The 27,434-nt window shown below is 45.3% G+C and overlaps 1 protein-coding gene across 1 annotated transcript in view; it reads right to left on the reverse strand.

Annotated features, from left to right (window-relative positions):
- Window positions 1–1,533: 1,533 nt before the first annotated feature.
- Window positions 1,534–27,434, reverse strand: part of prss59 (serine protease 59, putative) — a 48,131-nt gene continuing 22,230 nt past the window's right edge. The window contains exons 5-9 of the mRNA XM_084318546.1: window positions 27,289–27,403; window positions 12,757–12,958; window positions 11,580–11,670; window positions 3,409–3,611; window positions 1,534–2,010 (exon numbers count right to left, since the gene is read on the reverse strand). Coding sequence (XP_084174672.1) covers window positions 1,901–2,010; window positions 3,409–3,611; window positions 11,580–11,670; window positions 12,757–12,958; window positions 27,289–27,403 — 721 coding nt within the window. The 3' untranslated portion in view covers window positions 1,534–1,900. The remainder of the gene's footprint in view (window positions 2,011–3,408; window positions 3,612–11,579; window positions 11,671–12,756; window positions 12,959–27,288; window positions 27,404–27,434) is intronic.

Consider the following 27,434-nt stretch of genomic DNA (forward strand, 5'->3'; position numbering starts at 1 on the left):
TCCGGCTTGGTCGGCCGTCCATACTGATACAATTGGCAGTGTCAGCGGGTGGGAAGCCGGTGGGGTGGGTCCTGGTCGTTGTAAAACAGCGACTCCTACAGGTCGGTCAGGGCGCCTGCTCAGCGAGGAAGGGATCTGGGTGAGGTAGTGTGATCCTCCCACGCGTTACACTCACCCAATGAGAGTCCTCGCTGTCAGGTGAAAAGAAGCGACTGGCTGACTCCGCATGTATCGGAGGAGACATGTGACAGTCTTCAACCCAAATGCGCGCAACGACCAGGAAGGGAGGGAAGGGAATTGGCATAACGACAAAAAGATTGGGATGGGAGAAAAATACAGAAAAAAGGGGAGAAAAAGTAGTCCCGCCACTAAGGCCTCGCTGGCGGAGTCAGGGTTCGGAACCCCGACCCCACGAGACGCCTCACTGGCAGAGTCAGGGTTCGACAACCCCGACCCCACGGGATGTGGGAGCGGTAACGCGAACATATACTTTGCGTACGTTTTCCCTGATAGCAAGCGGGATGCGCGGTGGGGTAGACGGTCTACTCACCTTGTGCATCTTTTTGGGTGCTGTCACCCTTTTTTTCCCGCACAGTCTGTGTTCTGTCCCTCCACCCCTCACTAGGACCCTCCCCATTGTTCTGATGGTTGTAAAGGGGACCTCAGCGGGTATATTTATCGGGCCTTCGCGTCCTGCTCCGCTCCTTGTGTCCAATAGAGCGTGGCAGAACGCTGTACTGAACGAAACATAACAAAGGCTATCCTATAACCCTAGTTATGGGAGTTCAGGTAAGCGTTCTGCCCTCACGCACTGAAGACCCCTGACTGTCTTTCGAATGAAGTTCAAGACTCTGGGAGGATGAGCACGGCCTCACCCCACGGTTTATATATGTGACCGGAAATGGGCGTGGCCAGGTAGATATAAGGTGCATGTGGAAAATACCTTTCAATGTATACAATATGTATAACGAACTAAGTCAAATAGAGCGTGGCAGAACGCTTACCTGAACTCACATAACTAGGGTTATAGGATAACCTTTGTTAGGTGTAGTAAACCACCTGCTGCACCAGGTTAAAATCCATGTGGTCTTTCTTTTTTTTTCAAAGATACATTTTTTAGCATTTATTGCTTTTTCATGGTCAGACATGACCGTCAAGAGGAGGAGAGGATGAACGGGAGAAGAGGCGGGGAAGACATGCAACAAATGTCACCGGGAGCGGGAGGTGAACCCGGGACGGCCGCGTAGGTGTGCAAGGCACTATGCGGTGTGCCACGAGGGCACCCCCCATGTGGTCTTTCTGTAAGGGTTTTATCTGTAAAAAGTAATTTTACATGTCTGCAATTAACGAGTCTGTGTTGGGGCTGGAGGTGGTGGATCCCTGGAGCTGTAATAACAGAGGTTCACACTGTTCTTGAACTCATATTGAAGTATACATGATAAAACTTAAATCGGTTCTACCAAAGGGAAATATAAAAATGTGAATGTATCCGGAGGGTTTTTTACAAGAACAGAAAAGTAATTTCCCAAATCCTTATAAAAAAAAGAAAAATCACATTTATTCATCAGTTAAACAATACCGTGCAGCAGGAGCATCAGAACCATGGGCCCTCAGGGCAACATAAAGTGATTAAAGTGCCGTATCTAGGAGCCACAATCATTCAGAATAATTTCACTCTGGAGTGAAATGAAGTGGCTATGCAGAAAAGCAGTGGGATATACTCTCATTGATTCTCATCCCAGCCGCATACAGTATGTTTATATCAGAGGTGAACCTACACTAAATATCCACTTTGTATTGTCATTTTCATAACGTTGTAATGAAGGAGTGAGCTGTACCCCACAAGTCACACCAGGGTGAGCACTTTTCAACCCCACTGATTGGCCAACGTGGCCATCCGTTATGGCTTCAACCACTGCTGGAGCAGCAGGAGGACGTGATCACGGGCCATGGTGAGCTGGGGGAGGTCCAGGCTTCTGGCAGGGTACATGTTGGCACAATGGGCTGTCCCTGGATGCCAGACAGATGGATAGAGTGAAGGATGGAGAGAGAAAGAAAGAGAGAGGGAGGAGGGAAAGATGGTAAAAAAAAAAGATGTAAAACTTTGTTGAACAATAAAGATTAGTTCCAAATAGAGTTGGCCAGATGAGTAATAGATCCTTGTCCTAATAGGAAACAGCTGCTTGTCTGAGTCCATTCTGTATATATATTTACAGTATATATACATCTATATACAGTACATGTGAAATTATATTCGTCTTCAAATCAGTGACGCTGTGTAACACATGATTTTAACTAAACAGCCAAACATCTAGCGCAGTGGTTCTCAACCTTTTTACACCAAGTACCACTTGAGAGCGTAGCTGGCTCTCCAAGTACCACCATATGACCAACGTTAAAATACAGTCTAACTCTATTCAGCTATGCACAGTTCACACAGGAGGCAGATCTATTCCTAATAACATTATTTATTGTTAACTTTTGTCAGACACAGCCACAATGTACGAAAGGGGTACTAGAACTAGCAAACTCTTCCACACAATTTTCATACAATGCGAGGGGCATTGAGAACATAGCAAGTAAGAAAATTAAGAACTGTATTTCAGAAAATGTACTTCATTCAAACACTCGCTCTGAATGAACGCTCTCTCCATCTCTCTCTCACACACTCTCCCTCTCACATACTCTCTCCCTCTCACACACTCTCTCTCACACACTCTCCCTCTCTCTCACACACTCACTCTCTCTCTCTCACACATGCACAAAGTGTAACAGGGAGGGATATAATACAGTTCAAACAAATAAATAAGTGTGTCAGATGCTCTCTCTCTCTCTCCCCCACTGTGTCTCTCCATCTCTCCATCTCTCCCTCCCTTTCTCTCCTTATCTCTCCCCTTCCCTTTCTCTCTCCCTCTCTCTCTTCCCCCTCTCTCTCACACACACACACTAGTTTTGCGCGGGCTGATCCAAACAAATAAAGTTGGTTTTATTTAATTTTTGAAAAACATTGATAATCCAGGGATCCCTCCTAGTACCACCAGCAGGGGGTCCAAGTACCACTAGTGGTACGCGTACCACAGGTTGAGAACCACTGATCTAGCCAATAGAATAGCACCCATCCAGGTTAACATGAATATCAATTACAATGCCTCTCTGACACACTGGTTTCCTACAGAATGTATTTCACCGACAGATGAAGCTTGATGTACGAAGGTCCCTGTGAATTAAGCCAAAGGCTAAACTTTGCAAAAGAGGAAGATATCGCTGCAACACTGCCGTCTTGCAACATCTTAGAATAGACAGAAACCTTTTGGGAGGGAATCTATTAAGATAATTCTGTGTTGCAAGATTGTAGCGTTGCGGCGACGCCCTCCTGTGCAAGATAGGAACTGAGGCCTGACTTTTGACCTTTGATGAAGATGGCGGGGAGGTCAGGCGCAATGTCGCTGGTGATCCCCAGGGCGTGCCAGGGGTCGATGGAGCCGTTGGGGAAGACGATCCTGGTGCTGCGCACAGCGTAGCCACCGTAGTACTCATTGGTCTGGGCGACCGCCTCGGCCAGCGTCTCTGCACTGATGTTGTAGAAGTCGGCGCATTGCTTCACATGATACCTGGAGAGGACGTCAAGAAGAGTCAGTTTCACTGCTTCACATGACACCTGGAGAGGACGTCAAGACAAGACAAGACAGTTTTACTGCTTCACATGACACCTGGAGAGGACTGCTTCACATGACACCTGGAGAGGACGTCAAGAAGAGTCAGTTTCACTGCTTCACATGACACCTGGAGAGGACGTCAAGAAGAGTCAGTTTCACTGCTTCATGTGATACCTGGGCCCTCATTTATCAATGGTGCGTACGCACAGATATGTGCGTAAACTGTGTGTACGATCATTTCTAAGCAAAGTGTGGGACTTATCAAAATGAACGTGTGCTTAAGATTGTGTGTATATCTACGCACAGCTCAGACCGTGCGTACATGTCACCAAGCGGTAGAATATGAAGACTGCAACACGAGACGGACTTTCATGCATTAGTTTCAACACTGACATGTTCTGTATGACCCATAATTCATTATAGTTCATTGTAAAATAACAACAGTAGTGTAATTATTGTCAAACCCATAAATAGCATTTGGAATAGGTCTTTCTTTCCGAATGAATGCAGCATGGTTTATCTATATAGCGTTATCGGAATACTACGGGATGTGCTGACTGCGCTCCGCGGGGGGTTGTTTTCAGATAGGGCAGTCTATTTGCAGAGAGAACATAATATTAACTAGAGTCCGTTACCCGAGACATATTCTCCTTGATTTGTACCGCAATTTGGGACCCAAATTGGAGCGTGGAACAAAACGCACAAATGCCATCCCCATGCACATTCAAGTCCTCTCCACCCTCGGGTCTTTGGCCACCGGCACGGTCGATCGTGATATTGGAGATGGATCGAGCAATAGACTTTTACTGTACCACCCATGCAGCTGTCAAAGACAAATTCAGTTATGTGAATAGAAAGGGATTCCACTCAGTCAATGTTGCGATGCGCATTTGGCTGATACATGTCGTTGCTGGTGACCGGGAGGAAGGCACGCATTGTATTGAATTAAATTGTAATGTTATTACTGGGGTATCCGTCATTAAAATATCACTTAAATGCAGGTGATCGGGGTTATCCACTGAAGCCATAGTTAATGACTCTGACCAACCCAACGAACGACCCAACAGGAGTGCAATGCTCACGTGCGAACAAGAGCCCTTTAGAGCGCAGTTGGCCTGCTTGTTTGGCACAGGGGGGCAGATGCAGAACACCCACCTCCAAACGAGATTAAATATTGTTTAAAATAAAAAGCTAAATACTATTATTTTGTGTGTCATGTTTCCAAATAAGATTGGTCACAACGAAATGCTTTCTAGCGTCAATTTGTTGGTTAGAATAGATGACCTCCGTTGAAACTTCACTGAGAGCGAGATTGATCATGGAGGACTCGCTCTCAGTGAAATTTCAAGTCCGCTTAGTCCATTATTCTACATTCCATGGGGGTGTTTCATTACCATATATGACCATTAAAAGATGGTAGTGTGATAGTAAAGGGTTAACCTTCTGTAGTGTGGCAGTGAAAGGGTTAAACATTTTGTATCCTGCACCTGTGGAATGGTTTTGGATGTGCATACATTTCCTCTGAATCCCATCCTCCTAGGACTAGGGTTGGGACAATGTACTTACCTCACAAATTACGATCCGATAAACAATATGGGGGTTCACAATTCGATATGACTGCAATAGTTTGACTACCGCCTGCTGGATTTTTGAAGGAGTTTTGTTTTGTTTTAACATTTTGAGTGCCAACAACGAGATTAGTCGTGCTAACTCGCCATGCGTTGAGTGCCAATGACGAGTTCTTGTCTTTTAATCGTTATTTCTTTTATTAGCGATATCCATACATTTTTCATCCATCCAGCCTGACATTATCATTGTGAATGGGTCTGAGCTCGAAAAGGGCAAATACTGCCGCCTATCGTCTCCCGGATGGTAATGCACATCATTGGATTGGATTGGGTGGCCATGTGCATCAGAAGAAAAGTCCGGTCCGGGGTTTTCCCATCTCGGGCAAGCAGTATTGTGTTACCAGATTGACTGAGGACCCTCAGAGCAGCGTCGATTATGTGTTTCGGACTATAACGTTGGATCAATAAACGCGATCAATATTTGGAATGGCGATCAGGAATTGGATTAATCTTTTTGCAGAACATCTGATGTGAGGTAAGGACTCTATTTTACCAGTATTGGGTTAATCAGATGTTTTTTTGTCAGCCATCGCAGCGTGTCTGTGTGTGTGTGCGTGTATGATGTTAGCGCTGACCAGGTCATGGATAATAGATTTTTCAGCCCGCTTCTCTAGCGTGCATAAGTACACATATACTATCGATAATCTAGCGTTTATTTGAAAACGATTCATAAATCAGCCGAAAAATTACAACGTGTTTTGTGTATTCCACTAAAGAGCTATTATCGCGGAATTTCTCTGGAATTACTAGAACTCTCAAACTATACTCGTATTCAAAACGGTATAAAACGGAAATGTACCAATGAAAAAACAATCCGTTTCGTACATGTTGACTGCAAGCAAGTCATTGATAAGCGAGGGTGTGTTTTAGACCCATAGCCATAATTTAAGATATAGTTTAAGCCTTCGCAAATTTGCCCGACCTCCCATTGACTTCAGCGCTGGCACGGAACGGCCATATATGGTCAAAGGGGCGTGGCACTCAATGTGTTAAAGGTGCTATAGATAAAAAGTAGAGTAATCATTAAAAAAAAGATTTTTTTGAAATGTGCAGAATAAAACCATTGCTCCCCCCCATCAATTTCTTTTTGATTTGATCATTTAAAGAATGTTGGCGGGTCCAAAATAAATGTTGTTGTTTATATTGTGGCATATCTCACCCCCCCCCCCCTCCCATGGATATGTGAAGGATGGGAGATACTTTTGCCATGGAAGGAGTAGAGTCAATTAGGTAGCTGATTAGTACTGATAGAACACACCTGCACATCATTAGTCCACCCACATCTCACGTGCACACACCCAGACCCACACACTACAAAGCCACTAGTTTAGTGAGGAGTAAGTTGAGCGGAGGTGAGGTTGGAGTTGTTGTTAGTGAGAGAGAGAGATTGTTGTATTCGGAGTTGTGAAGGTGAGAGGTAGTGAGAGGAGAGGTGAAGGCGAGTAGGTGTTCTTTGTGTACTGGACCCTGGACTGGCTGAGAAACCCCCTTGTGTACTGACCCTGGACCGGACGACTACCCTGAGTATTGAACAATCCCCTTTTCTGTCGGCAAGCCTGTTTTGTGTTTTTGACCCTCGAACTGTATCATGACCATTCTTTTGCTTTTCCCACTGGATTCTGCCTTTAATTCAATAAATACTTGTATTGATTGATATTGCTCTTGTGTGGAAATTTTTATTTGTTTGTATTTGAACCGTGGCGAGTCTGAACTCCAACAGACTCGTCACAATACGTTGCATGCATGTATGCCCTCCCAACTTCCCATTTCCCTGCGTGGAATGCACCCGATTGATTTGAATGGACCAGATTCTGGTGGTGCTCTAGTGCGACATCTAGTGGCTGAATGTTATCTATAGAACCTTTAACATTACTAGAGACGGTATTGAGTACAAAATGGTGATTGTGCCCTCTGCTGTAATGGGCGATGGAGAGATTGTAAAACCGCAAGTCATCTAATTTTTTAGATGACCAATACAGTGGAATAAAATGATGCCGATATCGTGATACCTCTTTCTGCCCCACGTTTTTGTATTGTAATTTTTATATAATTGTCCCCATCCCTACCTAGGGTTTTTATGTCGTGTGTACTCATAGTTAAAAATGTTGTATACTAGTATACTTTCAGGTGACGTATAACATTCACATCACAGATGGTTTGGAGTGGACTTGCAAATACAGGTTGGTTGTTCAAAAGTGTCATTTTATGGGTCTTTGTTTGAAGGCTTCAGTTAGAAATTCACAGGTTAGAGCGACAGGCAAGGGTTGAATGTCTGGGGAAAGGATAAGGGAGAGGGAGAGGTGGGCACTAATAACCCTTTCACTACCACACACCACCAAATGGTTAACCCTTTCACTGCAACAATACATAAGGTTAACCCTTTCACTACCACACAACAAAGGGTTAACCCTTTCACAGTAGAAAAGACTCACGCACATCCAAAGTATAGTCACGGGTGCTTGACTCAAATAGATATGTAAAGTTGTGGAAAAAAAGTCAGCACACCGTCTGCAGTGTTCCCAAGTTTAATATACTTTAAAGGGGCTATGTATTGCTATTCCTAGCACTATTTGGGCAACTTTACACAATTCCTGTTAGTCTATTGAAGACATTTGTAAGTTTTTTTAAAAAAAAATGCATTGTTTTATATTTCTAATCAAGTACTCAAAACCATCATTTTTCTGTCTCAAGAAATCAGGCTGTTATGGCCTGGCTCCGCCCATAAGCACTTTGAGTGACAATCAGTCCACAGTCTGCACTGGTAGAGGGAGGGAGAGAGAGAGAGAGAGAGAAAGAGAGAGAGAGAGAGAGAGAGAGAGAGAGAGAGAGAGAAAAAAGACAGCCCCCCTCTCTCCCTCCCTTCCTCTCTCTTCCTTTCTCTCCCTCTCGGCTCATGAGAGTTCGCGGCAGCTTGTGTTTTTTTTTTCTTTCTTTCAATCTCCCGTTTGCGGGTCTGTGGCGCGCGGCCGGCAGGTACCCCCCCCCCCCCCCCCCCAAGTGCCCCCTCTCTCTCCATCTCTCTCTCCCTCTCTCTTCCTTTCTCTCCCTCTCGGTGATGAGTCCGCGCGCGGCAGAGAGAGAGAGAGAGAGAGGGAGAGAGAGAGAGAGAGAGAGAGAGAAAAAAGACAGCCCCCCTCTCTCCCTCCCTTCCTCTCTCTTCCTTTCTCTCCCTCTCGGCTCATGAGAGTTCGCGGCAGCTTGTGTTTTTTTTTCTTTCTTTCTTTCCACTCGCTGTCTAGTCTAGGTAGAATGGGGGCGGGCATTAGCTCCAACCACAGAGCCAATCGCATCACCCAGCGGCCGAATGACGCATATTGGCCGTTCAAAAAAAATGACCTGATTTACTGGAGGAGCAAAGGGGCTGAGCTGAATCTGAGCAATCCGCCAATATGGTATTTAGACACTAAAACACATTGATACGAACTCCTATTACTATAATACAATGCTAGAGACTGAAAAATGACATTTATAATACATAGCCCCTTTAACACAACGTTTCGGCCTGTGGCCTTTTTCAAGTGTCACCAACATGTGAAAAGGGGTGGGGTATATATACATACATATTAGGGGTCAAGGTTGAACCAGGTCAAGGTTCAAATCAATTAGCCTATAGGCTACAAATTTACAAAACATACTGCAGCTCAAGTGCCAGAACATACGGTACATAGTTACAATAACAGTAGTACGGTAGTTAGTAGTTAGATGTAACACACCTTCACATGCAAAATAGAGAAAAAAATATATATATAATAAGAAAACTTAAAAAACAGAAAAATTAATTAAAAAACAGAACCAGACAGAATGTGTGTATTTACAGGAAGGGTTTAATGTCAAACTCTTCATTCAGTCCAAGATGGGCCATAGTCTGAAGGGTGTGTATATGGTAGGTCTCTCTCTGCAAAAGTAGTTTACCATGGTCTCCGCCTCTCGCTGGTCTCTCTACCTTTTCAATGCCTGTGTATCTTAATGTGCTGATATTGTGTCCTGCCTGTCTAAAGTGTACTGCAACCGGGTTATGTTCATCACCACATCTGATGTTGCTGCGGTGTTCGCTGATGCGTGTTTTGAGTTGCCGGTTGGTTTTGCCTACATAGCTCAGGCTACATGGACATTTAATTAGGTAGATGACATGAGTGGAGCTACAGGTGATGAAGCCACGGATTCTGAGGGTTTTACCATTAAGTGGATGTGTGTAGGTCTTGCTCTTAATAGTATACCCACACACTGTGCACAGTTACCACACTTGTAGTTCCCATCCGGGGTGTTATCTAGGAACGTGGGTCTGTGAGCAGTGGGTGGGCTGTAGGATCTCACTAGTTGGTTTCTCAGGTTGGGGGGGCTATGTAGGCAAAACCAACCGGCAACTCAAAACACGCATCAGCGAACACCGCAGCAACATCAGATGTGGTGATGAACATAACCCGGTTGCAGTTCACTTTAGACAGGCAGGACACAATATCAGTACATTAAGATACACAGGCATTGAAAAGGTAGAGAGGCTGATGACACAGTAGTGGTGGGCCTGATCTCTGCCAACGACGAAAGGGCCTACCTGGAAGAGGTAGAGAACCTGTCACAGTGGTGTCAGGAGAACTGCCTCTCCCTGAACGTCAGCAAAACAAAAGAGATGATTGTGGACTTCAGGAGGTCGGGGGTCAAGGACTACAGCCCCCTCAGCATCGACGGGCACCGGTTGAGAGAATGAACAGTTTCAAGTACCTCGGAGCCCACATATCCGAGGATTTGACATGGACCACACACATTGACAGTGTTGTGAAGAAGGCACGACAACGCCTCTACTTCCTCAGGCGCCTAAGGAAGTTCCAAGTCAGTCAGAAGATCCTTAGGAACTTCTACTCATGTACAATAGAGAGCATCCTGACTGGCAACATCACCTCCTGGTTTGGGAATAGCACTGCACAAGACCGTAGCAGACTACAAAGAGTGACACGTTCAGCCGAACGCACAATTGGAGGGGGGCTTCCCACCCTCCAGAACATTTACAACAAGCGGTGCAAGGGGAAGGCTAAGAGAATTATTAAGGACTCGAGCCACCCGAACAACTGCCTCTTTGAACTGCTGCGGTCAGGCAAGCGATACCGGAGTCTTAAGGCGAGCACAGAAAGACTCAGAAGAAGCTTCTATCCCCAGGCCATCAGGCTGCTAAACGAACAATAAACACTATGCAACAACCATCAAATGCACACAGCACACACACCCACACGCACACACTCACTTAAACAAACAACACACTGCAGCACCCACTCTCCACACTTTAGATCACACAAACACACTTTATATTTATTAATAAAGGATTTGCACTACAACTCGTACACCTACTGTAAATTGTACCTAAATTGCACCTCATCCTATTTCTGCCTTGCACTATATAGTATTGTATATTAGTACACTACACAGTATTGTATATTATATGGTAACTCAGTTACGTCTACTCTGCATCGAACATTGTACATATGTCTATACTGAACACTGTGACCTCATTTTTTTTACTTCTAATTTACATGCTATACTATGTTATTTTATTTCATACTTATCTTGTCTTGCACAGTCTCTGGAGCGTAACAGTAAGAAGCATTTTGTATAAAAGTATTCTGTACTTCTGTATGACAACTATTAAAGAAACTTGAAACTTGACCAGCGAGAGGCGGAGACCATGGCAAACTACTTTTGCAGAGAGAGACCTACCATATACACACCCTTCAGACTATGGCCCCTCTTGGACTGAATGAAGAGTTTGACATTAAACCCTTCCTGTAAATACACACATTCTGTCTGGTTCTGTTTTTTAATGAATTTTTCAGTTTTTTAAGTTTTCTTATTATATATATTTTTTTCTCTATTTTGCATGTGAAGGTGTGTTACATCTAACTACTAACTATGTTATTGTAACTATGTACCGTATGTTCTGGCACTTGAGCTGCAGTATGTTTTGTAAATTTGTAGCCTATAGGCTAATTGATTTGAACCTTGACCTGGTTGAACCTTGACCCCTAATATGTATGTATATATACCCCACCCCTTTTCACATGTTGGTGACACTTGAAAAAGGCCACAGGCCGAAACGTTGTGTTAAAGTAAATTAAACTTGGGAACACTGCAGACGGTGTGCTGACTTTTTTCCCCACAACTTAACCCTTTCACAACCACACTACAGAAGGTTAACCCTTTCACTACCACACTACAGGCGGTTAACAGTCTGTAGTGAAAGGGTTAAATGCATATTATCAAGGCAAAGTACAAAGATACAGTATATTTTGTTGTACTAGGTACTTACGGGAGAGGGAAGCCACTGAATGGCTGGTTGGGGGAATCAGTACTCTGGTAAAATCCAAATTCTGAACAGGTCTGGTACACCCACTGTCTCCCTACAAACAAAACAAACAAACAAACAAACAAAAAACAAACAAGCTCATGCTATCTCCCATATTTTAGGTAAGCCAAACGAGTCCTTACTTTGAATCATACAATTAATGGTCTTGGCAACGCAGGTCAAACCAAAAAGAAATTAGTCTAAAATACGTTGTTTCCCTTATAAAAAAAAGACAAAGAAAGCAAAGAGAGAGTGGTGGAACCCAAATCTAACAGGGAGGGATGGAGGGGAGAGGGGGGACAGTTTACACAGACGCGCCCCCCTACCGCTCGTTAAGAGACCACTTCCTGTCCCAGTTATTCCCACTAACCCCCCATAAGCCCCCGTCCCACTAAGGAAACTATACTCTGGGAACAGGAACCGCAGGTCCAGGGCCAGGCTGGGGCTCAGGACATGGAAACTAGAGGGCAGGCTTTTGGGTTGGATATGTAAAGTTGTTATAAAACAGAGAGCTGAAACAAAAGGCATTAGTGAACTGAAAATAGATTCAGTCTCCCGCCTAGAATACAGCCTGTTTCCATGGTTAAAAACCAACCAGAAGCTGCTTTCCAAATAAACACTTTGGATGATGGCATTTCAACACTGTTATTAGGTTTCTTTTAAGGGGCTTGACCAGATGTAGACGGTCAACCTCCATCTTCTGACAAGGACACACAGCGTCAAAGCGAACTGGTCTTACGCAAAGCACATTGACTGTGAGCCACCACTAGGGTGAGTGAATGACTGGCTGACTGAATAACGTCATAGATGTCCTTTGCATCTAAAAAAACATATTAATCCTGAGAATAATCTGCACATAATTGAACAATCTGTAACAAAATCCACTGAAAGTATTTACACACACGCTCCCACCACATACTGTATAAAGGTTGGGGGATGTTCAATTTTAATTCAATCAATTAACAATGTCAACATAAATGCCATCTGCTAATGTCAAGAGTATTCATTCTCAATGATTTATCAATAACTTGTATGGGATGACCTTCTCAAGTCAGTTTTTCAAAGAAAAGCCACAAATGTATTTAATTGGACCCAACCCTGCAAGACACACAGACCCACAGACACAGACATACACACACACCTCCTCCAGCGGCCGGCCCCTCCCAGGAGGTGTTAGTCATGTCCCTCAGATTGTCGGTGTAGCTCGCCTCCACGCACTTCATGGAGAAGGTGTTGAGCATGAGGTGCGCCACAGCAGCGTAGCGGTCGTAGGGTTCCCCCAGCGAGGTGTCCGCCATCACGCTGCACAGCACCTTGATGGTGATGTTGGTGCCCACCACACCCTGTGTGGCACAACCATACGGTTACTACAGTATTACCATGTTTCACTCCATTCATCACTCCAAATCGTTTTCCTTTATTGAGACAGGACGGCTGAGAGGGAGACAGAGTAGGAGAGAAGGTTCTTAATTGAGACAGTAGGAAGGCTGAGAGGGAGAAGGAGTAGGAGAGACTGTTTTTTTTCTCACTTTTTCTGTATATTTTTGCCCCCATACCAATTTAGTCGTTATGCCAATTCCCTTCCTGGTCGTTGCGCGCATTGCCCCACTGTCGGCCTAGGGAGGGTGTAGAACTACCACATGCCTCCTCCGATACATGTGGAGTCACCAGCCGCTTCTTTTCACCTGACAGCGAGGACTCTCACTGGGGGAACGTAACGCGTGTGGAGGTTCACGCTATTTCCCCCCGATCCCCTCCCTGCTGAACAGGCGCCCCGACCGACCAGTAGGAACCACAGTTTACAACGACCAGGACACATACCCCACCGGCTTCCCACCCGCTAACACTGCCAATTGTGTTAGTAGGGACGACTGACCAAGCCGGAGGTACCGCTGACAGCTGGATTCGATCCCAGAGTGTCTGCGGTGGTAGGCGAGTGCATTCTCCACTGCGCTACCCAGCCGCCAGGAGAGACTGTTCTTTATTGAGACAGAGTAGGAGACACACACACTCACACACACACACACTCACACTCTCTCACACACTCTCTCACACACACACACACACACACACACACACACACACACACACACACACACACACACACACACACACACATTACAATATTCTTATTACAATAGTATTGTTTACAGGTGGATACCCAGGCTGAAAATAAATTGTAGATATGTACAAGAAGGAAGGCTACACTGCGAAAGAACACACATCTATTTTAGTACAGCCTTGGACATAGCAAGGCTATGCAAATATTTCTGGTTTTTGAAGTCTGGATTTCAGGGTTAAATATGTCATCAAACCTAGAGCAATATTTTATGAAAACCGAAGCAAATCTTTCAAAGTTTTGACGTAGTGCATCCTGACTTGTGGAACTGTAAATCTCTGTGCAGTGTTGCCACTCCCAGTCCATAGCACTGACACATATTGTATATATTTACCTAAGGCTCCACTAAATTAGATGTATTGTTTTACGATATACATGTTGCTGCCTTCCTTTAAAAAGAGACATTCCACCCAAATTAAGAATTCCAATATGTTATTTATATGGCCCAGGAAGGTTCAATCAATACCAAACAGGACCAATACGAAATACGGTAATAAAAAGAAAACAGGAACGATTGGTTCCTGTTTTAGATATATACCGTTACATAATTTCCTTCCCTCCCACCTCCGTTGCCAACCTCCTCGAGCGTGGATTTGCAGATTTGATTATTATGATTCGGTTACACCTGAGACCCACCCCCCCATTTATTTGCATCCCATCCAAAATTCCCTTTGAGGTACCTAAAACCTGGTAGCTCGCCCTGCAATACACCCCCCCCAGCCCTTTGGCCCAGAAGAAGCGGCCTCCTTGGCTGTGTTTGTGGGTTAGTGCTGTGGACTCCATGGCCCGCTGCTTCTCTGGGCTCTTTTATAAGCAGCCCCTTTCGCCCGGGGCAACAGGAAACTAGAGAGACCAAAGACTCTTTTGTTGCTTTTTCACATCAGCTTATTGGTAACCGGACTCACGTCTCCTCCAGGCAACAGGGGGATAGAGATGGAGGAGTGGAAGAGAGAAGTGGGAGGGAGAGAGGAGAGAGATAGTGAGGGATTGTGTGCATGTGTGTGTCCGGGGGGTATAGTGAATGAGGGGACCAAGACAGGAGAAGAGGAGAGAATCAATAAGGGAAAGAAAGAATTGTAGCCTAACGACAACAGGAACCTCTGTGAAATAGATGTTACTGATGCCACTGTCTAAAAGTTTGGAAGGCCCCTCTTCCTGTGTTTTCTCTCTCTCTCTCTCTCTCTCTCTCTCTCTCTCTCTCTCTCTCTCTCTCTCTCTCTCTCTGCCATTTCTGCTGGGTCATAGGCTGGCTGGGTTACAAGAGGAGGCACTATTTCTGATTAGCGCCAGACTGATACCCATACTGACTGAATATAAATATCTTGGTGTGTGGCTCGATAACAAATTTACATTTAAATTCCATGTGGACAACCTTGCCTCCGAGTTGAGACAGAAAATTGGCTTCCTATACAGAAACAGAACCAGCTTTCCTTTGATTAGTAGGAAGAGAGTTGTCAAAGCAGTTTTCTTATCAGTCCTGGGCCCTCATTTATCAATGCTGCGTACACACAGAAATGTGCGTAAACCGTGCATAGGATCATTTCTAAGCAAAGTGTGGGATTTATCAATATGACATACATAGACCACTGCACTTCCACGTTACATTGAGCTCATGGGAGAGAGAGCGGGGGAGAAAATTAATGAATGTGGATAAGAGCCTTGTCCCAAGAAGTCCCAAGTCGATTCCCAAGTCGGCACTTTCTCGGCACTCGGCTATAGTCACTTTTCCGCACCTACTCCCGAACTCCGCATGCGCAGATTGCCCACGGAGTCTCTCTGGATTGTCCAGAGATCTAGGTTTATCAATCTGCGCATGCAGAGTTCGGGAGTAGGTGCGGAAAAGTTACTATAGCTCGGCCGCAAAAGTGCCGATCGACTTGGGACTGGTCTCTCCGTATTCAGGAGACTCAGGTGTATACAAGTGTATTGGATCATGTCTCCAGCACCCCCACTGCCGTTGCTACAATCACTTAATGTCAAGGCTCTCATCCACATTCAATTATTTTCTCTTTCTTCATTTCATCTCTCTCTCCCATGATTTCAGAATACCGGTTGCGGTGGTCTATGGCAGGGGTTCCCAAACTTTTCAGGCTGCGACCCCCAAATAACGGTGTCAGAGAGCTGTGACCCCCACTATTATAGGAGGTAAATTCATTTTATAATTCTAACCCTTTAAATGCCAGTGTGTGTGATGGATGGCATATATTTGCAATATATCAAATGCAAAGTAGATTTATCTGGGGGGGATTATTACAGGCTAGCATGTGTCAATGATTAGCAACAACAGTTTTTTGTTGCTCCACCAATCACATGCGGCTCCCTTTGTGTGTGTGTGAGAGCAAGAGAGAGAGAGAGAGAGATAGTTCTCCAACTTGTGTGAGTTGCAGTGATCTCCTGGTTGTTCCCCACCTAGGTTATCTAACTATTGCGCTGCTGCAACTAGAAACACTGGCCTGGCCTGCTTCTAAGTTCAGTGGCCTGACTGCTTCTATACTTTAAGCAAGTGGCTTGTCCTTCCGCGTTCCCGTTTTGCGCTCTGATTGGCCACGCACGTTTCTGGTCATGTGACATGTGCCCCAATCGTGGGAGTCGTGGGACGGCAAGTTTCTACACTGGTTAAGCTTAGGCACTCTTTCGAAGTTGGTTAAGGTTAGAGTTTGTCTTAGAGCATGGCGATAGAACGCCTGCCCTGATTCCAAACTCTAACCTTAACCAACTGCGAAAGAGTCGGCTAAGCTTAACCAGTGATAAACTAGGCGTTAGGTAGTTTGCAGGCTGTTAGACCCGGAAATAGGCGCAGAACTTGCCGTCCCACAATTGGCGCACATGTCACATGACCAGAAACGTGCGTGGCCAATCAGAGCGCAAAACGGGAACGCGGAAGGACAAGCCACTTGCTTAAAGCATAGACGCGGCCTGACTGCATAAAAAAAATATATATATATTCTTTTTTTTTTAGGATTTTTTTTTTTTTTTTTGTGGAAATCATCTGGCGACCCCCCGCGGCGGCTCGCGACCCCCACTTTGGGAACCCCTGGTCTATGGCACCAAGTGGTAGAATAAGAAAACTGCAACAGACGGAATAAGCTTTCATGCATTAGAGTTTCAACACCCACGTGTTCTGTATGACTCAAAATTAATTATAGTTCATTGTAAAATAGAGACATGATTGTAATTGTTGTCAAACCCCCATAAATAGCATTTGGAAAAGGTCTTTCCGAATGGATGCAGCATGGCTTATCTTGCGTTACTTGTGTGCTCCGTGGGGAGCGTGTTTTCAGAGATGGGGCAGATCTATTTGCCGAGAGCACTGAGTGGCTCATAAGTAGATTCTGCTATCCGAGACACATTCTCCTTGATTTGTACCACAATTTGGGACCCAAATTGGAGTGTGAAACAAAGCGCACAAATGCCATCCCCGTGCACAGCCCTGTGCACATTCAAGTCCTCTCCACTCTGGGCTGTTTGCCCACCGGCACGTTCCAGCGTGAGATTAGAGATGGATCTGGCATTTCCCAACTCTCCATGAGCAGGAGTATGCCCGCAGTGTTGGATGTCATAATTTCCCCAACCCCCAACTTCATACAATACCCATATCAATAATAACAGCAGGCCAAGATCAGGAGAGGATTTACGCCATTGTCGGGTTTCCCAACATCATCGGAGGAATAGACTGTACCCATGTAGCTGTCAAAGCTCCATCAATCAACTAATGCAGTTATGTGAATAGAAAGGGATTCCACCAGGGCGGTTAGGTGGCCGAGCGGAGATTGCGTTCGTCACCAGCCCCGGAGCTGTGAGCTGGATTCGCCTGTTCGAATCCAGCTCACAGCTCCGGGGTTGTCACCAGCTTGGCTGGCCGTCTGCACTAATACAATTGGCTGTATTAGAAGGTGGGAGAAGCTGGCGGGGTGGGTCCGGGTCGTTGTAAACAGCGACTCCTACAGTTCGGTCGGGGCGCCTGCTAAGCGCGGATAGGACTCGAGGGGGATAGTGTGGTCCTCCCACACGCTACGCCCTCTCGATGAAAATCCGCGCTGCCAGGTGAAAAGAAGCGGTGATTGGCTGGACGTGTGTCGGAGGAAGCACGTGGTAGCCTCCACTCTCCCAGATGATCTGACTGTGGGGGGTAAGTGCGCAGCGACCAGGAAGGGACTGGGAATTGGCATACGACTAACATTGGGATGGGAGAAAATCGGAGGAAAATGGAGGGGGAAAAAGACCAATATATATATAAAAAAAAAAAGGGATTCCACCTATACTATAGTAAAAAATAAAAAATGAATGCTGTTGTTCCACCTCCCTTTCCCCTGATAATCTGAATTGTGAAATACAATTTATAATGGAATTAAACATTCTATTATTGAGGGTTGTCAGGATCTAGCAGGTACAACAAACATAACTTCATTTAATGTATTTTAACATCACAGATGTTTGTAATGGATTCATCATAATCTTCAAGCACGGATCAAATCTCTATGAATGCGAGCCAGCATTGATCTTAAGGCCGATAATGTGGGGCCAATATCAGCCGATAATATCGCTGCACGGACATCCCCGTCAGGCCCTATTTCTGATAAAGAGGTCACATATCGAAGCTAAAGTGAACAAACCAGCCCACCAGAACCATGGGGACCCACCTTTGGAGGCAGCAAGCCTGGGGGCCTCTCGCTGTAGGGGACAATGGTGGGTTTATGTGCCTCAATAAGATATCTGGGCTGGGGGCGACCCCCACCACACTTCAATGCCCCCCCCCTCCCAGAATGGGTGCTACTACAGGTCACTCCCCTCCCACAACAACTTTCACTCTCGTTTTCCTTTCACTTTCTTTTGTAACTCTTAACCTTCCATAATTCTCCACCTGACACCCATTGATGAAGCCTGTTAATCATTCATGTTTAAAGACCTGCATGTTGGCCGACTCACCAGCCACCAGATAGCCTATGTAATAACAAACTTCATCCTGTTTGAGAGAGGGGTCCTATCGGAAAATCTGGATGTCCTGCATTTCCAGTAGAAGATACAGATTCAGATTCAGATTCATTTGTCACGTCATCCATACTTTACAGCATAAAGGAGTGAAACACTTGGCTCCTCTGCCTTGTAGCACTGCCATCAATAAAAAAAAACAAGAAAAGCAATAGAATAAAAATAAAAATAGCAGCATAAACTACAATAAAATAGTTATAATTTACAATGCAATAATCACAGTGTGGAAAAATGACAATATGAAAAATGGCGGCACATTTTTGTGGGCAGATGGGCAGCAGGCCGTTGGGTTTTTTAAGTTTAAGTTTGTTTATTAATTTTTTACTCAGGGACAGTGCACATTAACACATTCTCTGCCACCACTTTGATCATCCTAAACCATTCTCTGCCAGTACTGTAAGTCTATGGAGATGTTCACCTTCTTTGCAGGGCTATAACTTTTTTAATTGTATTGCTAAATTGACATTACTATGGCCCATTCAACATCGATTAGCTATCGTTCAGGATGTAGGAACGTTTTACTTTTTCTTTTTTTTTATCCACTTTTTCTCCCATTTTCTATATTTTCTCCCATCCCAATTTCGTATCATCCAATTCAACCCTCCCCTGTCACGAACGCTGTTTCTTGCCTCCCACAAGCCGGCTGCAATGTGGACTAAGTCATACATAGCACAAGTCCCCTCCGGTACTTGAGGTAACAGCAGTCGCATCTTTTCACCTGCGCAGCTCGATCTCTCAGTGGCGAGGAGTAACGCGTGGGAGGCTCACGCTGCCCCCGACACTTCCTGATTCTACTGCGCAGGCGCACCAACCGACCTGTAGGAGTCGCTGTCCACAACGCCTGATCCCCACCCATCAGTTTCCCACCCCCTAATACGGCCAATGTGTATTAGTACGGACGACCAGCTAAACTGAAAGCAAATGTGGAGCGCTGGGCTCGAACAGGCAAGCCCAGCGTCTCCAGATTTCGTGGTGCGCGCCTTGCCCACTACGCCACGTAGCCGCCCTGAACGTTTTACTTTTTCATTCACACATTCATACGAAAATACCGTCTAGAGTATAAATATGTTTTTATCGTTTTCTGCAGTATTTCCTAGAACGTGAGATATAGACATAAATGCATATATTAGATTATCAAATGCCGTTTGATACCGATCAACGTTATATAAAAAATTTCAACTGTACATGGTCCTAAGCATTATGACTGATCATCCGTGGGTGAACGGAGGGGGGGGGGTCGTTTATAATTCCGTGACCGATGTTAAATGATTTATGTAATATGGGTGATATATAGATCAGAGCAGTTTGTATCGAAAATGATAAAGAAAAACGCTGAAACTCACGGCAGCTTCCTCGTAGCGTTAAGCGATGAGAGTGGAGCAAACAGATCCCAGTTATGTGATGTGGATCGATGCGATCCAGTTCCGGTTTGTATAATACTAATATACGCCCAAATCATGTGGATTATTGAGTTATGGCAAAGATTCATATCCACGGTGTGTGTCTTGAGTCCAGGGACGAACAAGAGATCCACTTCCGGTTGCAACTCGCCGATCAGCCACCAGGTGGCAGTATTGAAGCGTTGCAGAGTTGTGATGGCTCCCGCAGCATATGACAAGGCTCCGTGAGTGAAATATGAATACCATGTCGAAAATATGAAATATGAATTTGAAACACGTCGTACGCCGTTATTGGCAGAATTCGCATGAACTTGAAACCCGTCGTATGACGTGATTGGCAGGAAAAGTGTTAACCTCTTAACACATCCTGCGCCAAAAATGTCGTACAACGTGTTTCAAGTTCATGCTAATTCTGCCAATCCACGGCATACGACGTTATTGAGATCATATTTAATTTTTTCGTCATGTTATTCATATTTCCCTCACGGAGCCTGGTCTGATGCAGTGTGAGCCGGCACAACTCTGCAACGCTTCAATACTGCGCCCTGGTGGATGATCGGTGCGTTGCCAAACCGGAAATGGACGAGTCGATCTCGGTGCGTCTCCGAAATGCATCCGGCCACTCGCATATTGTTGCGGGACTGTAGACACACGTCCGTGTGTAGCGATCGCTGCCATTACGCAATAATTGATACGATTTGGCCGTGTATTATGATTATACAAACCGGAAATGGATTTAGGCGATCGCCGTCAAATAAGTGGGATCTTTTTCCTCCAGTCTCATCGTCGAACGGTAAGAGGACGCTGACGTTACTTTCAGCCTGTTTGTTTATTATTATCCATGCAAACTGCTCTGATCAATATATCACCCATACTACATAAAGCATTTAACGACGATCACGGAATTATAAACGACCCCCCCCCCTCCGTTCATCCGCGCATGATCAGTCATAACGTTTAGGATCATGTACAGTTGAAATTTGTAATATAGCGTGGATCGGCAACAAACGGCATTTGATAATCTATATATGCGTTTATGCCTATATCTCACGTTCTAGGAATTACTGCAGAAAACGATAAAAACATATTTATATTCTAGACGGTATTTTCGTATGAATGTATGGATGAAAAAGTTAAACGTTCCTACATCCTGAACGATAGATAATCGATGTTGAATGGGCCATAGTAATGTCAATTTAGCAATACAATTTAAAAAGTTATAGCCCTGCAAAGAAGGTGACCATCTCCATAGACTTACAGTGCTGGCAGAGAATGGTATAAGATGCTCAAATTGCGTGGCAGGGAATGTGTTAAGCCCGGAGCCCTATTTTCTGAAAATCCGCCTAAAATACATACCTAAGTAAATGGAATATTGCTCCACTTCTACAAGGTCTATTTGCATATTATTGGTATCTAGGGACATCTATGGTCCTCAGTGAATGTATTCCCAGTGTCAGAAATATTGTGTATATTACTAGGCTTGCTTACATTGTGATGAAACAAAGGAGAATATGAATTATGATTTTTCTTTGAATCTTTGACAGTGAATAACACCTTGTTAATAATGACCAGACATGAACAACTGCCACTGATCTCGTTCAGTACCTTCTTGAGATCATGTGTACAATAAATCTAAGGAAATGAATAAAGGGAAGATGATTAAAAAGAAGGTTTTGTAGACACAGTACTGAATTCTCCCATCCGGACAAATGCAATTTCTTTTTTGATCCACTTTTTCTCCTTATTTTTTCTATTTTTCTCCCACCCCAATTTTGTAATTCCAATTCTCCCCTCCCCCGTCTTGAACGTTGCTAGACTATGCCTCCCACTGGTCGGCTGTAGTGAGGATAGAAGCCTTGCATCACGTGTCCCCTCCGGTACACGAGGAGGCAGCCTGTCGCATCTTTTCACCAGACAGCTCGAACTCTCAGTGGCGAGGAGTAACGCGTGGGAGGCTCACGCTGCCCCCGATACTTCGTGTTTCTGCTGTACAGGCGTCACCCAACCGACCTGTAGGAGTCGCTGTCCACAACGTCCAATCCCCACCCACCGGCTTTCCCACCCTCTAACACTGCCAATTGTTCTAGTATGACGGCCGGCCAAGCTGGAAGCAACGCAGAGAGCTGGGCTCGATACCAGCATATCCTGCATTAGTGGCGTGCGCCTTGCCCACTGCGCCACCCAGCCGCCCCGGACAAATGCAATTTGAAATATTATTATAGAATATAGAATAGCAGGCTTATAAATTACCTTATTATAGCCAATTCGCACATTTATGGATTGTGCCAAATCAAATGCCCAAGTTCAATTTGGATTTAGTATCACCAGGCATGCATAAGAACAGATAATGAAATCTACTGTATGTACAGTAGATTTTTTTTTTATCAGGGTGCAACTGTTTTGAAACTAATTTCAAATCTAATTGTTGCTACATGCAAAAAATAGGGAAGAGAAACAAACTGCGCTTCAATATATGTCAATAACGTTAAGTGTTGTGGTTTATTATCCGAATAATAAGAGATATTAAAAAGATTCATACAGAAGTAATGTGCTTGAAACTCCATAGAGGCTTTTGGGAAGTGTCGTTCGGAAAAATTCCAACGCTCATCGAAAGCTCTCGTTGTCCTCTACAAAATGGCCACAAAAGAAAATACAATTCCCGACGTTCAAATTTTCCAAAATGGTCGACTTTCAAAATGGTCTAAACAAGACCAAAACGAAAATCTATCTAATAACACAAGGATAAGGATAACTTTTATTAATCCCTCTTGGGGAAATTCGGTGACATACACATACAGCTCATAGTCTCATTAAACAATAATTTTCCTAACCCATTGGTAAACTAACATATTGATGATAATATACATTATAACTGCTGTTGTGACATGGTTATGATGTTTATACTTGAATATGTTTGACAAAAAAAACGATACTTTTGTCAAACAGTCTGGAGAGATTGATTTATGACGTGATGTCATTTGCGGTCTGCCGATGGACCGCACGGTGGAAGAGGTTAATGAACATCTTCAGTTTCCACGTCAATGTAAATGTGCCAGATCTTTGCTAATGAGCTCGTTTCCACCTATAGCCCCTGCCTACCATGCATGTCTTTATGGTGTGGGAGGAAATTGGAGTACCCAGAGGAAACCCTCGCAACCCAGGACCTTCTTGCTGTGAGGCAGCAGTGCTAACTGGGTGCCGCCCCTGGGTTTGGGGGGTCATTTGTTCATGAGCCTTACTGCCTGGGTGGGAAAAAACGTCCGGAAGCCTGCTGGTCCGAGCCCTGAGACTCTGGTACCATTCATTCACACCTATGCAGTAATATTGCACCCTCTTGCTAGAGGAATGCAAAATCAGGATCTTATTACACACCCAAAAACTAATAAACGCATGTGTGTATATGCAGGCTATATAATGCATTATTAGCAGGTGTTTTAGGTCTAAATGGGTTAAGCCAGACCCAAATCCATGCCAGTGGGGATTTATGTTTGTTAATTATGATTAATGTGAACAACTACAGTATATATGTACCATATATGTCTAACACTCAGTGGTACTCGATGCATGCAGTACAGCTCCCCAGCTTGTCAGCACGTCACTGGGGGCTAGGCTGCTACCAGTGGCTAGCAAAGGTTAAGGTACGACCAAGCCACCACACAACTGCCAAGTTGTAATTTAGTATAGACCAGTATTCACAGCATATATTCTTTATTAAAGGTTAAGTTCAGTTATTTGGTACCCCTCCTATTTCAGTATCTACAGTATATGCTGTCCATTGTATACAGGCATATAGAGGGGGGTGACAGTGGCTGAGGAGGTAGAGCAGTTGTCTGGTAATCCGGAGGTTCCCGGTTCAATTCCCGCTCCTCCTGGGCAGCGTGTCAAAGTGTCCTTGAGCAAGACACTAAACCCATAATTTCTCCCGATGTGCAGGTTGGTACCTTGCATGGTTGCCTCCGCCGTCAGTGTGTGAATGTGTGAGTGAATGGGTAAAAATGTGAGGAACAAATTGTAAAGCGCTTTGGATAAAAGCGCTATATAAATGCAGCCATTTACCATTTATATACAGGGAGTATACAGGAAGTTTCTGTGTCATTATCGAGCTTCAGGTTATGGTGAAGGACACCTGTACAGATGCTCTGTTGACACTTGACAGTAAAGTTGCGTTTGAAGGATATAGAAAATATGTTCCTTCATGATTAACATTGGTTTGTAAACAAAGAACAATGTTAATCATAAAAGGAACCGATTTTCTATATCGTTCAAACACAACTTCACTGTCAACAGAGCATCTGTACAGGTGTATACGATGGACAGCATATACCGTAAATACTGACGACACGGTGGTGTAGTGGTTAACACTGTCGCCTCACAGCAAGAAGGTCCTGGGTTTGATTCCCGCTTGGGGACCAGGTTGCCAGGTACCCAGGTGGGGTATCTTGCTAGGTTTTAGGGAGTCGTTCCTCATCTTCTTTGGGGAAAGTCTGGGGGTGTTGCATATGTGCAACTCATGCATATGTGGAAAAAGAGATAAACCCAATGGAAGCCCAGGGCCTGCGGGTCTAGCATTCACCACAAAAAGGCTAAGCTAAATCTAATGTAACCCCTGGCCTGTATCTTTACTACAATAATGACAGATGCAGGAGAAAACAAAGCAATGCAATTGACAATGAATAGCCAATGCAAGCAACTGATAGTACTCCCCTAAGTCTCTGACGATGCAGAGTGAATGTAACATTAGCATTACATTTCTGTGATAAGTTAACATGACATTCATTCAAGTTAACGTGACGCTTCATTTAGTGTCAACCAAAGTTGGCATTTCGTTCGTGCCGTTTTCAGGAGTTTGTGCGGCTCCTCATGCTCTGGTCTGATGCCCTACTGCTCAGTAGGCTATGACTGCTTCTTCTTTTGCTTTCTGGTAAGATACCTGTTGCTGCCTCTCGTTCTTGCTCAGGCCTCACACAGTACGATACAACAACACTCACAATTGCATGTTTCACCACTATATATAACGTAAGGTTATCCTATAACCCTAGTTATAGGAGTATAGCGAGCGCTCTGCTCTATTGAAACTATCCCTTTATCCACTCTAATAATGAATAACTTTCTCCACATGCACACACCTATTTACCTCCGCCTGGCCACACCCACATCCGCTCCTATATACGCGGGGTCGTGGCCACACAATCAGCTCCTTCCCAAGTCTTTCACCACCGAAGGCGAAGACCACGGGGTCCTCAGTGAGTCAGAGCAGAGCGCTCGCTATACTCATATAACTTATTATTATAGGATAACCTTACGTTATAGATCGTATAGCTTTACGCTCTGCTCTATTGGAACACAGGAGCTGAGCAGAGCGAAAAGCTCGACAGATGTACCCGCTGAGGCCCCCTACAACTTTCAGAACCGGGGAGGACCCGAGCCCCCGGTCCCCCCTAGTGGAGGACGGGAAGGAATCGGATCCGACTGTGCGAAGAGGGTTTAGCACCTCAAACGCACAGGGTGAGCAGACCGTGGGACTTACCTTCATTCAGAAGGACCCGCGACCACTCAGGCGTGCATCCCACATGCCACCAGGAAGCAAAACACCCCCGTCACAGCCCCCAACATCACAGGGTCGAAGGTCAAGAACCCAACCCCGTGGCAAGGCCGCAGCAGCGGAGCGCGGAGGAGGTCCCAGCCCTAGGACAACCTGAGGGCTAGGACCCCCTGAAAAAAGGGGCCTGGTGAGGCCAACGAGGTCGTAGCATCGGGACCCCACCAGACGGTCACTGGTGACACCACCCCCCACATCGCCAGCATATCGGAATGGGCCCAAATCAAGAGCAGGCTCTTCCCCCCTTGGCACGCCGCTCTGAAGCACTCTACAAGAGGCTACCCCCTCACAACACTGCGGGGCCAGTCGGCGTGCCGGGGAGACAACCCCCAAGGAGGTTTATCCCTCAATCCAGGCAACAGGCCCCAAGAGCAGAACTCTACCTGTGCCTGGAGCACTGCGGACTAGACAGGCGCCTAAAGGGTCTACTGTGAGAACAGTATCCCGGCGGAAGGGGTGTTCGGTATGCTGTGCACCATGTCATAACCTCCACAAACCCGACCCCCCAATCCAGCGGGGTCGAGGTTCAAAGAAGAGGCTGACACAATTGGCAGACGTCATGAAAGATGCGGGGGCACCCTCTCGGGCAGATGGGGTCATGCCCGGCCTCAACCCCCGCCAGCCGACTGTCCTCTGGAACTCGGCCACCTCACAGGTGATGGGAGCTCAACGGCCCCTCAGCGAAGCACACTCCCCTCCAGGCACCGCCCAGGTGCACCTGTTTGCCACAACCGTGGAACCAGAGGCGCCCCACGACGCACGGAGGACGCCGCGATAGTGAAGTGCTGGTGGAGGGTAGCGTTGTAGTCGTCTAGACCCTCCGACGGTAAAGACATTATCTCTTTGCTTTTTCGAAAAATAGCGAGAGAGAAAAAACAAAGATACAATGTCAACGTAGCTCCTCTCCAACAAACTACTTTGGCACTAAACTTAAAGTGGTGTATTACAGACACTTTCGGTGGTGAAAATAGGGAAGGAGCTGATTGTGTGGCCACGACCCCGCTTATATAGGAGCGGATGTGGGTGTGGCCAGGCGGAGGTAAATAGGTGTGTGCATGTGGAGAAAGTTATTCATTATTAGTGGGTACAGGGATAGTTCCAATAGAGCAGAGCGTAAAGCTATATGATCTATAACTATATTATCACTGACATCCAAGTTGGGGGATCCGCCTTTGAACGATCCTTCTAAGGTTTCTCTCCTACACATCGCCTGTGGTGCTTTTTTCCTATTGCTAGGTTTTTTGTGAGTTTTTCCTTACCTTCGCTGGGGAGTGTTGCATATTTGGATTGTATGGTGGATTTTGTTCTTGATTTATTGTGATGTTTCTTCTTGACTTGTTTAAAGAAGACCAGCCCCCTTACCTTGTGATTTCGGGCTTTACAAATACATTTGATTTTATTTGATTTTGATTCACTAGGGAGTCAGCCAGTCAGTTAGGGACATTCAGTATCTGCTGCCAAAGATCCAACAGGAAACACAGAGAACTGTGATGCCAGACTCCCCACTGCACCCTGCCCCCCCCCCGTCCTCCTCCTTCTCCACCTCCCTCTCTTTCCTTCTCTTACCTCAAACTCTCTGTTGTCTTGGTTGTACTGGACCACGTCCATGAAATTGCCGGCCAACGTCTCTAGGAGGTAGGCCGAGTCCATCTCAGACTGGATTTGCAGCGTGGAACACAGACTGAGAGGGGAGAGAGAGAGAGATAGAGAAA

Source organism: Notolepis coatsorum (genome assembly GCF_963971535.1).
Source record: "Notolepis coatsorum genome assembly, chromosome: 1".
Taxonomy (NCBI): Eukaryota; Metazoa; Chordata; class Actinopteri; order Aulopiformes; family Paralepididae; genus Notolepis; species Notolepis coatsorum.